The 12326-nt window shown below is 33.6% G+C and overlaps 1 protein-coding gene and 1 long non-coding RNA gene across 4 annotated transcripts in view; one reads left to right on the top strand and one right to left on the bottom strand.

Annotated features, from left to right (window-relative positions):
- Positions 1 to 12326, bottom strand: part of LOC141544657 (uncharacterized) — a 95200-nt gene that overhangs the window by 7977 nt on the left and 74897 nt on the right. For 2 of the 3 annotated variants that reach the window (XR_012482739.1, XR_012482738.1), the window contains exons 3-4: positions 5341 to 5574; positions 289 to 379 (exon numbers count right to left, since the gene is read on the bottom strand). This is a non-coding gene — a long non-coding RNA (uncharacterized LOC141544657). The remainder of the gene's footprint in view (positions 1 to 288; positions 380 to 5340; positions 5575 to 12326) is intronic. The other variant, XR_012482740.1, reaches the window with a different exon arrangement.
- LOC141544655 (uncharacterized) overlaps positions 1 to 12326 on the top strand; it is a 160977-nt gene that overhangs the window by 79871 nt on the left and 68780 nt on the right. Inside the window, exons 28-32 of the mRNA XM_074271052.1 lie at positions 1417 to 1628; positions 4927 to 4971; positions 7210 to 7243; positions 8363 to 8462; positions 10953 to 11166. Of these exons, the coding sequence (XP_074127153.1) occupies positions 1417 to 1628; positions 4927 to 4971; positions 7210 to 7243; positions 8363 to 8462; positions 10953 to 11166 (605 nt within the window). The remainder of the gene's footprint in view (positions 1 to 1416; positions 1629 to 4926; positions 4972 to 7209; positions 7244 to 8362; positions 8463 to 10952; positions 11167 to 12326) is intronic.

The following is a 12326-nucleotide window of genomic DNA, read 5'->3' as shown; positions in this document are numbered from 1 at the left end:
CTAGCACTGTTAATTCATTGAATTTTATTTTTGAGAAGGAGCATTGGCAGTCATTGAATCAAACACCATTATCTTATCAATGAGGAAAGGTTAGGCTCAGGGATGTTAGATTGCCTGGCCAAGGTCTCTTGGCTTATCTATACCTTCACATGTCCGTCTTTTCATTATATTTTCACAATAATAGCTGAACATATAACACAGTGTATACAAACCCAAACACATTCAGTTAGAGTTAGATTTAAGTGCTTCTTGTAGTTATGTTAGCCTGGGCAAATCCATCGACCTTACCAGGCAACTGAGACTTGGAGCAGAGGGCGATCTGAATTTATGGAGGGAATTTCCTCACTTGGAGTTACTCATACTGATGAATTCATAGGTCCTGTCCAAAAATAATGAGAATAGTATTTGAATGACTCTCAAATTACAAAGCAATCTCATGTGATCTTCATTACTATTCCTATAAAAGGGTGTGGACAAATAATTGTGGACAAGGCAATAGAAGCTCAGGAAATATAAATGACTTTGCAAAATGGTCAATTGGATTACTTAATGTACAAATCTACAAAATGATAGCATTACACTAATATTATTTTTTCCTATTTTTTTTTCTTTTCTGAAAGATGGTGCTTCTGGAAATACACAGGGAATAGCATCAATTTTCCTTAATATAGCAGTCACAATATCTAAATCTCACTTTAATCGATTTCCTATGCTGTTAATTAAGTTTTTTTTTTTTTTTTTTTTTTTTTTTTTTTGCTTTGTTTTATTGGTTTACTTTTTGAACTTGATAGTAAGAAATAAGAAATGAGAAATTGAGTGGGAAACAGCCATCATGGGTTTGGAAATAAACTTGATCTATATTTTCATTGTGAGAACATGAGAACATGGTGGAAAAGGGCAAGCATAAATCAGATATTGTATTTCAATCCTGTCTCCTTTTGAAAGGAGAGAGCTGAGAGATCTTGAAAGTAGAATGAGAAAACAAAATGAGATAGTAATTGAGCTGTCATTTTGAAATAGGAGTCCATGTTTCTACTTTCCAACAAAATTTATAAAACCATGACCATTATATATCCAAAATAAAAAGTGAAGATAATATAGAGGATAATATGTATTTCAAAATAAAATTGAAAAATTAAAGGTAATGTGGCATATTTGATAGGGAACTAGTTCAAGTCCCATCTCTGACATATGTAGACAATACTTGTCTTCTAGATTTTGATAACATTGGTAGGGGAAATTTTTTCTTCAGGTAGCTCCTTGTACTAGTACTTGTACGTAAGTAAGCATATAAGTATATATGTATAAAAGTGTGCATATTTACACATGCACACACACGTGCACACACACATATATGCATTTACACACAAAGACACACAACAATAAAGTAAGAATGATACTAAGCTTTCCTTTTAGATGGAAGGGGAAAAGAAAATGGAAATATTGGAGAGAACAGATGGTGATAAGTTAAGTGAAAGAACAACAACTGGCAAAATTAATAAACAGTTTTCTATGGAGAGCCATCCAAATGGTAAAGATGAGGAAAATAAAATTCCTGGGGAAGAAAGACCAAAAATGAGCATCTCTTCTAAGGAAAATGTAACACCTGTGCACCATGTTTTAAAGGGGTAAGTTTGTCAACATATTTAACTGGAGAATTATTATTAAATATTATCATTTATGGTATATTCAGTTTGCTCTACAAATCTAGATTCAGATTCACTCTGCATCCACTTGTTTTTTGCCAAGAAAGAAATTAAGGTCACATGAATGCATATTATTCTATGGCTGTAAGTATATTTATACTATATTGTTATTATTATTATTATTATTATTATTATTATTATTATTATTATTATTATTATTGTTTTTGTTACATTAGTGTTTATTGAAAGAAGGTAGGTAGGCTTTGATGAGATCCAAAAAATAGCATAGAATGTAATATGCAGGTGGCAAGGAGCAAAGCAATTCAGTATGGAAACTTTGAAGAGGTATAAAATAATAAGTACCAATGAGACATGAAAATAATCTTACAGCTACTCCAAAAATTAAATGTGTTCTCTTACTCATTAGGAAGTTTCCCATCAGAAGAAATATTCAAGAATGAATTAATTTTTAAATGTTATCATGGGCCAAGCATTGGGGATACCAAGGCAGAGAACCTAGATTCTTAAGAAAGGGTTCACACTTTTAATTGCAGACATGCAAATCATTAAAAAGATCCAATCACCCACCCACTACCATGTAAGATAAGCCTGAGGAGAGAAAAGGTATTGTCCTTTCAGGATGGCAGAATAAAAAAAGGGAATTGACAGAAATGTAAAGAGAAGTACTCACATAGTCCTTGTTGTATAAGTCCTTCTAGTGCTCATATGCCTTCTGGACAGGCTGAGGAAGAGCAAAAGGTAGATAACTTCTACCTGCTGCCCCATCTAGAAAAGTCTTAGGGGATCATAAGGTGATAGATGAGACACAGGAATATGGTAAAGAAGGTTCACAATTCATGTTGGGACTGTATTTACTAGACCACCTCTAAAATTCCAACTGATGAGAGTTGGAATGTGGAAGTGCTCTGGATTGAAAGTTAGAAAGTAGAGAATGTTTTTTAAAAAGCCCAGATTTACTTGTATTAACTTGAAAACTAATTTAATAGATTTAAAAATAACTTTTCCTAGCTCAATTAATTTCAAGACTAAAAATAAATAAATAAATTAATTAATTAAATAAACATAAATTCAGGAAGACAACAATTTATAATTCTCTTTAAGAGTCACTGAAAAAGGCATCATTCCCTACCTCAATGGCAGTACTTACATATTGTGACTTCAGTTGCATGCAGACAGAAACATATTTACTGTTCTTTGATTAGTGGGACATAACCATATTAGACATATTAGTGAGAAACAGTAAAGCCATGGACAATTGAGAGAAAGTTTCCTTTTCTAAAAATTGTCATCTTTTACTTTTATATAAGCCTCTTTTCCCAAGATCTCACTCCTCAGCCATCTACTGAAACATTCTTCATCCCTACCTCAGTATTGCATGCAGTGTTCCACATTGATAATGCTCCACTTGACATATAAATAGGAAGTGGCACCCTCTCATCTCAAACCTGGACATTATAATTTCACAGTATTCAGTTGTAGTTATTTTATTGTCCTTAATAATTATATTATCGCAGTTATAATTTATATTGTTGTCCTGGTTGTCCTTACTTCATTTTGCATTAGTTCATCTAAATATTCTCTTCCTCTTATGTAATTGTTATTTCTCACCATAGAAATGATGTTCTATTACATCAAGAAAGCCTAATTTTTTTTTTTGCCATTCTTCAGTCAAGGATGCCTCAGCTACTTTATTTGCAGTTATCTGCTACTACAAAAAGTTGTTGCTGTGAATATTTTGGTTTTTAAAACTTTTCTTGACAGTGAGTAAAACTAACTCATTGGGGTATATGTTTAGCAGTTGGAGAGAGAAATAATGGTAAAGTACCAGAGAAATTAGTATTCTTTGGAGAAGTTTGCTGGAAAGGGAAGCAAAAGAGGGTAAGTTGCAAGTGAACATTCTATTTAAGTTCTGTGAAATTTGTGAATAAGATGCTGGAATAAATTGATGTCAAAAATGATTACAAAATGTGCTTTTCCACACTAAATTCCTTCTTTGATACCTTATCAGAGTGGGAAAATGAAGTTACTAAAAGTTACATGTACAGAGGAATAGGTAAGTTTGTGAAGTCATTCGAGTTGAATCAGAGAATAATCTTCCTACCATTGTGATTGTTAGTTGCTCACTGTTTTAACTAGAATGCACAATCTCTCTATCTCTCTGTCTCTGTGTCTCTCTTTCACACACACACACACACACACACACACACACACACACACACACACACACACACACATACACACACACACAGAGGAATGCATTAATTCCTTAGGCAGCCCATTCCTTTTTTAAATAAGTCTTAGTTGTTTGGAAGTTGGTTGCTTTTTGTGTTCTTTGTTTTTCATGTGTTGATCCCAAATTTGTTTATCTGTGCCTAGTCCTAGCTTTTAGAGGGTCAATTAAACATTATGTTTTATTGTACATTTGATCACAAATACTACTTCTCATCATGCCAGTTCTTCCTCTTCTCTTACTTATGGTAAACATCTGCAGCAAACATCATCAGTTGCCATTTTTTTCACCATCCTGATTTCTCCTCTGGAAATATTCTCAGTGCTAATTGTCTTTTCTAAAATATATCACCCAGGAATGAATATCTTCCTCAAACAGGTTCTGATCAGGGCATAGAATCACTTCCCTCCTCCTGGATTCTATGAATACTTAGAATTCCACCTACAATCACATTAAGACTTTCTTTTGGTATTGTTGGCACATATCAAGCCTGCTTTGATAACTCCCTGATATTTTGCACACAAATTGTGTAATCACAAGGATCTGCTTTTATGCGGCTGAAGTTTTCTTAGCCCAAATATAGGCAGGAAATGGGAACCATTGTAGGTGAAGAAAAGGTTGGGTAAGAAGCACATATTCCTAGACTAGAGAAGCACATATCTGACTAGAATGGGCCTTGTATTTTGAGGAGTGTGAGAAACTTTGTTGGATTAAGACTGTACGCCTGAAGATGAAGAAGCTTCACAGGTACACAGTGCAATTTAATGCACTACTAAAGAAGGGGACCATTAAAAGTTTCTGTTCTAGGGAATGATAAGATCAGCATCTTAGTTAAGGAAACTTAGTCTGGAAGTAAAATGTCACATATTTTAAAATAGAAAAAAATATGTCTCCCACTGTTTTCTTAGAAGTTTTCAATAAAGAATTATTTAAAGATCAACTTATGGATGGTTTTTGCTTCTTGTTTTTGTTTTTTTTTTTTTTTTTGTTTTTTCCCTGCAATTCTTCATCTGGTATCCTACTCCATAGTCGTGATGAGAGCACCTTAAATAAGACAGATCCTTATGCATTAAGGTAAACTAGTACTGGACAAACTCATAGAAAAATATTAGCAATGTGTGCTTTTTCTCATTGTAGAAGACTGTTGTCCTGATGTCCTTTGTTCTGCCAGTTGAATGTTCTTTCTAAGTATTCTTTTGGTATGGGACATGCACTGAAGGAATGACAGGAAAGCTAATTATTCCTGGCAAAGCTAGAGGGCCCAGACTTCCCTTAAATATGCTCATGCTACATTACTTGCCACTGTTTGGTGGTTGAAATTCTCCTTTTCTCAGTTATTATGAACCTGCCCCAGTGATAATACACTTTAATTGACTCATTGTGGTGACAGGGCACAGCAGAATTGACATGGGTCTATGAAAAGTATATCTTCACCATACATACCCAAGCATTAGTAATAATCCCAGTCTTGTAGTGAGAAGATTAAGGCTCAAGTCTTCAGTCTCCTAATGTTCTAGCATGGATTGAGAACTGGAAGGCAGTGCAGGGGTCATGTAGTCCAGGCTCCTAAGCGGTTTCGTCTCAGTCATACCAGTGAAAAAGAGGAAGAGTTGGGGTTTGAACTCCAGATTCAATTCACTTTCCACTGCACCACAAGGCCAATGTTAGCGGTAGACTCTAGGACATATCACACACACATTTGTAAAATAGGGATTGTTGTAAGGAAATTTCTTGTGCTATAGAAACATGAACTGTCATTATTCATCCAATGAATATATTATGTTTCTTGTGCATGAGTATTCTGCTTTTATTGCTTTTATTACAATAGCCTTCCCTATCTGGACTTAACAGTAGATATAGGGACAATGATGGGGGATATGGCTGGGTATATACTCTATTCAACTTACATTATTGTTAATGCAACAGTTGATTAAAATCACTGGAAAGAGAGAGAAGCCATTTTCCTCATCTACACTTTAACCATTATTTACTTCTTTCGAACTTAGTTTTCTCCCTCTAATTTGTAGGACATATCTTGTTATTTTTTAAACATCTAGAAAGAGCCAGTCGTTTTTTCACAGCATTTGTGTCTTTAAAGTTTATAATTTTATATAATCACATTTAAGCTTCATACTCGAGTATTAAAGAGAATTTGTGGATAGTGTTATCAGCAGGAGTACTTTCTCTAGAGGGGAATATCATGGTTTTCTGAGTAGTTTCCACATGCTTTATTCCACAAGGTGTCCACTAATATCCTGGTATAACTTGTTTAAAAAGCATTAGTTACATAAAATGTGAAGAGCCTTATGCTAGGCTCTGGGAAAAACAAAACGGTGAATGAGATTAATATCTGACCTCTATATTTCAATATAATAAAAAGAAGCCAAGGTACATATAATTTGAATGACCAACATATGATTATATTGATTACCATGCTTAATATTTTATAAAACTTAGAATAGAGTACAAGGTACTAGGCATAGTATTTTTGGAAGAATCATTTTATACTGACAGTCATAGTTTTCTGCTCATATTCTTGTCCTTTTAGAATCTTGATGACAAGCAGTTTGGGACAAACAATTGACTAAATAATTCATTAGTATTCTATTGCAAGTTAAGATTTTCTGACTCACCTTTATTTTGAGAGTATTCTCAACTAGTTATTAATTTTTAAATCAATTTAAATAAATTAATTTAATAAATTTAATAATAAATTTTAATAAAACATTCAGATGTTAATTCAGAATTTATTTCTTTTAAAAACTTTTTGACAGAAGGAACAATAGAGGTATAGAAATATGATGGAATAATATTATAATGACAACAATATGGTAAAGACAATTTTGAAATAATTAGGAACTCATCACTCTTGCCACCATAATGAGCCACCATAATTTCAGATGACAAATGATGAAACGTGTTACTCACCTAGATAGCTAAGGGATTCAAAGTATAGAAGGAGACAGATTTCTTTTTGGGGGGACACAGACAATGCAAAAATTTGTCGTTTTACTATGAATATTTGTAATGGATTATTTCTTATTCCCAGTTGTAAAGGATTCCGATAGAAGGGTGAAAAAGTAGATTTTGAGCAATTAAAATATAAACATTTTTTAAAAAAAAATTTACAAAGCACATCAAAAATACTTTTCAAGAGGCAAAAATAGGCATTTGTTAAAAATTATGGCTATAAGATTAAATAGAAACATGAAAAATCATATGATTTTGAAATAAAAATGTATTGAAAATCAAATAATTACAATGACACACTTTTCTTTATATTTATAGTAAAGTAAATTATTTGTCTTTTAGGCATGCCAAGAGAACATTCAATGAAAATAATAAGGTATTGTAAAAACTGCTAAAATAGATCTTAATTTAGAAAATGATACTATTTTCAATGAACAAATAGGATCCCTCTTCTGCATTTTGAAGCACAGGAATATTTAATCATAAAAAGGATATGTTTGGAAACAATCTTCAAGTGAACGTGTCCATTGTGAATGCCAGAAAACTAATTATATTTCTGGCTTTTCTTTCATTTCCCCCATAGATAAAATGAAGATTATTTACTATCTGTAAGAGATATCTGGAAGGGTCCATAAGAGAGGCCAGGCAAGCACAGTTAGGATATAACCCAGGCCTATGGCCTGGAGATGCCCTGACATGAATGGCTATGGCTACATAGGGACTACCTTCCTGGGTGGCATGTCCCGCCTCTGCGGGAACCCTGAACACTCTAAAATTGCATCAGGAATGGGAAGTTTCTCCATCTCTGACTGGCTGTGCCTATGACCTCAGGGATCTGATATAGGCTCAATGGGGGAGGAACCCAACCCTTTTCAACTGGAGCTCTGCCAAGCAGAAGGAGCTAAGAGAGTGCAGGAAGTCTTAGAGTAGGATGTAAACCATGTGAGTAAAGTTCTTAAGCTTGCCTGAATAAACTCCCGGGTGCTCTGTTGTACCTCCACTGCATCCATGTGAGATAGCAGACAGAGGATTTCTGAAGGCTTCAGGAAGAGGTAAGCTTGATATTAATGTTTACCAGAGATTTCTCTGACAGCCTGGGAATTAGGAGAGACTAGCAATAGCAAATGCAATTATAGCATGTTGCAGATATCGTGACTAATTTGTGTAACTCCTCATGAGATTGCTAAATCAGCTTCTAGGTAGAGATGTGGCTTAGTGAATAATCAAGATCACCTGAATTTGAATCTGTTCCTGGGCTCTTCAGTAACTATATAATTATGGACAAATCACCTGACCTCTATTATAGCCTGTTTACTCATTTGTAAAATAATTATGGGTAGTGCTTTTCTCAAGAAATTTTTTGTGAGGATAACTGCTGTGAAAAGCTATAGACATATAGAAAAACTATAGAATTGTTAGCCATTGCTATCGTTTTCAAGTTTGTTTTACAATAATTTTACATAAACTTATTACCTTAACTTTATGTCTTCTATAGGATAAAGGAGAGATGTCTGCAGATACTCTTGATGACATCACTGAATCACTTGAAACAGATACAGAGAATTCTAATTTACCTCCCTCAATTTATACCAAGGGTAAGAATTGTTTTAAATTTTCTAATGGAATACCGGTGTTAAACAGAAACTAAGTCTGCACTTATATCCAAGAAGATAACACGAGTTCTATTCCACTGACCCATAGTAGAGTAGAGGTAACTTTGTGTTCTCTGGGAGGCTCTGGCATTGGCGTCTAATGTGTAATGTCTGGCAGAGTTTGCCAAGCTAAAAAGGATCATTTTGGCTTCAGGGTGATGATTTTTCAGCTACAGAAGTTCTCATAGAGGAGTTACTATGTGTTTCAGTGCCAAAAGAATTATGTACCTACTGTGTGCCAAATACACAGATTTTAGAAAAACAAAATCCTTGTCCTCAGAGAGTGTGCAATGTACTAGGCAGAAAGAGCTTACATAAATAACTCTAATGGGAAAAATAAACAAATAATATATACTAACAAGTAAATAAAAAGTATAGTCATAATTATATGTGAGGTATAAAGTGGGAAAGAATGTCAGCTAGCAAGAATAAAAACAACTTTCTGAAGGTTTTAAAAATGAATATGAATTCATTAGGTCGTGGGAGTCCAGGAGAACTGGAATGAAAATCTCAAACATGGAAACTGTGAGCAAGGAGAAACGAAAATAACACTGAAAATCCAGTTTTACAAGACAGTATATAGCAAAAAGAAGTAAATATGAAAAGATAGGTATTAGGAATGTAGGACGATTAGTTTTGTGTGTATAAACAAATCACTTAATATTGGAGCTTCATTTTCTTAATCTGTAAAAGACTAACTTCACAGGATAATTTCAGAGAAATTATTTTGAAACCTATATGTGCTATATTATTTAATGTTTATTATACATACTGAATGCCAGCATACAGTATATGAATTTTACCTTGTTGATAATAGAAAAGCATTGAAGAAATTGACATTAGGTGATTAAAGTGATCTCGTTCATGGAAACAATGGGTAAAATAGTAGAATCTTTCTCTGTGACCAAAAGTCATAAGAATGTTACAGATTTTCTGCCTAGTTTTTATAATTCTTCTATCAGCATGTCATACAGGATATTGCACTAGACATGTTATCATGAATATTTAAGTACAAATTCTGCCTTATCTACCTATTAACTGTGAATCGCACCAAGTTCTCTAGCTTGTCTGTGATGGTTTCTTCTTTTGCTTTAAATCTTGCATCTCATGGAAGTGGATATCTTCAACAGCGAAAATAGCTAATCCAATTCCAATTGATCAGTGATGGACAGAATCAGCTACACACAGAAAAGGAACACTGGGAAATGATTGTAAACTATTAGCATTTTTTTTTCTTTTTCTCCCCAGATTATTTTACCTTCCGAATCCAATTCTTCCTTTGCAACAACAACAACAAAATTCTGTTCTGAACATATATCTATATATATATAGATATAGATATAGATATAGATATCTATATATCTATATATCTATATATCTAGATATATAGATATATAGATATATAGATATCTATATCTATATCTATATATATGTTGTACCTAGGATATACTATAACATATTTAATATGTATTGGAATGCCTGCCATCTAGAGGAGGGGGTGGAGGGAAGGAGGGGAAAAATTTGGAACAGAAGGGAGTACAAGGGATAATGTTGTAAAAAATTACCTATGCATATGTACTGTAAAAAAGTTATAATTATAAAATTAATTTTTAAAATGACAAAAAATATTGCATATTAGATTTCCCCTACTGTCAATGTCAACTTCGGTACACATTACAAGCAGAGCCCAGAACAACATTGTTCTCCCCTACATCCTTGCTGTTTTAGTTCTGTTGAACAGTGAATCATATGAAGAATTGAATGTTGCCATGGAAAACCCAATAAACAAGTCTGTTAAATCTGGAACTTGATATGACCCATTTTTCTAATTCTGGATTTGGTCTAAATTTTTAAAAAATTTTCTTCTGGTGTTTCAGTTAAATGTTGGTTAAAGTTACCAGAACTCTGGCTAAGGAATAAATGAGGGAAGGATTTTACTGTATATGAATGATTTATATTATAAACTTCTAAAGGACAAGCAGTGTTTACATGTAACTATTTGAGGTAAAACACATTTATGATATTTTAAAAGTAATTTAGCATATTTTAATTCATAATCATAAATTACAATTTAATTATATAATGTATTTTATTCATCTTATTGTTGCCATTCACAGTATACATCAGGAAGTTTAATTTTCCCACATATTTTCTTATATAAAGAGGAATCCTGAGGTTTCAAATAGTGTTTTTTTTAAATAAAATAATGTGTAACCTAAGAGATTCTGTTTAGCTGTCTACAATAACCCAAAGGAGGTTACTTTAAATTCAGTTTAAATTTATTGACAAAATGATATTTTGATATAATCTTAGGATACATATGTGGAGACTGTTTTATCAGTGCCAAAGAATCTGCATTCTAAATATTCTCCTACTGCCCCACAGATTTTAAAATCCTAATATGTTTCTTTACTTGTGTTTTTCTCTATACAGATTCAGATTACATTTGGGAAAAAAAGAAAGTACTTCCTATATATGAACCAGCAGTAGAATTTAAAAATCCAAAATGGACCCAAGTCAGAAGAAACGTTAAGCTTTTAGAAAAGATGATTATTGGACTACGGGAAGAATTGTCAGAGAGAATGGAAACTAAATACCAGTTAAAGAATCGAAAAGCAGAATGTGATAGAAAACTCTATAGAAGCAGGTATGGATGGCATAAGTTTAAATCAAGGTTTGAAAGCATTACACTTACAATGAAACATTGTGACAGAAAATTTGAGGTTAAGAAATGAAAAATGAAAATTCTTTAAAATAATGTAATGAGCCCTACAATGAATCCCTTTAACTTAATGTGGTATAATCCATCTTCCTGTTTGGAATACTTTCCAATAGGTTTCCACCCTTATTTCATCATGTTATTTTTGAAGCACAGATTGCCCCTAATCAACATATATTTAACAAGTATCTTGTGTGCACCAAGCACTGTTGTGGGCACTGAGGCTCAAAGACAAAAATAAAGTGCCACGGGGAATTTTACAATCCATACAAGAATATAGGATGTAAATACAAATGTAAACACAATAAAGTCACAGAAATCTGGAGCAGGAAGCAGGGCCTGGTTTTGAAAGGAAAGGAGTAGCAGCAACTTCATGTAGAAGAAGGTAGGGAAACAGAATTTCAAAAGAATTTCAAAAGAAACAAGAAATTCTAATGGAGGGGGAGGTTAGAAAAGCAACAGTGCACTCCAGGCTGAGAAGACACGCTGCACAAAGATGTGGCTTTGGGAAAGAAGAGTTTTGTGTTGTCCTGTGTAGAAGTAAAAGAAGGACACTTTGACTGGATTGTAGACTGCAAGAAGGGGAGTAATGTATAATAAAGTTAGGAAGGTAGTTTCTGTTTCTGATATGCTATAAATATCTGCATATTCAAATTCCTCTGCAAATGTCCTAGTGCCCTGTTATATGCAGAATACTTTGTGAAACTTTAGGGCAGATAAGAGAAAAATATGACCTGGCCTGAGCTGTCAAGGAGCTTACACCCTTGGAAATGGTACTGTTTCTCTTGGTTATCTCATCAGCTCCTCATGAGTTCCTTTAATACCCTTGTGGAGGAATGGTTTCCACAGTGATATATACTCAGTGGTAGTCTTTCTCTTGAGCCCCTTCCATACGTCACTAAGGTTTTTTGGACATCTCAAATGGGATGTGCCATATGCATCTTGGCCTTAACAGAATTATCATTTCTTCCTAAGCCCTCTTCTCTTCTGAATGTCTCTATAATCAGTGACAGCACCTCCCTCCGATTCACCTAGGACTGCAACCTTAATAACAGCCTTATCTTCTCTTTTTGGTAATGACAAATTTT

The sequence above is a fragment of the Sminthopsis crassicaudata genome, chromosome 5 (assembly GCF_048593235.1).
Source record: "Sminthopsis crassicaudata isolate SCR6 chromosome 5, ASM4859323v1, whole genome shotgun sequence".
NCBI classification, from domain to species: domain Eukaryota; kingdom Metazoa; phylum Chordata; class Mammalia; order Dasyuromorphia; family Dasyuridae; genus Sminthopsis; species Sminthopsis crassicaudata.
This window is presented reverse-complemented; position numbering and strand designations above follow the sequence as displayed.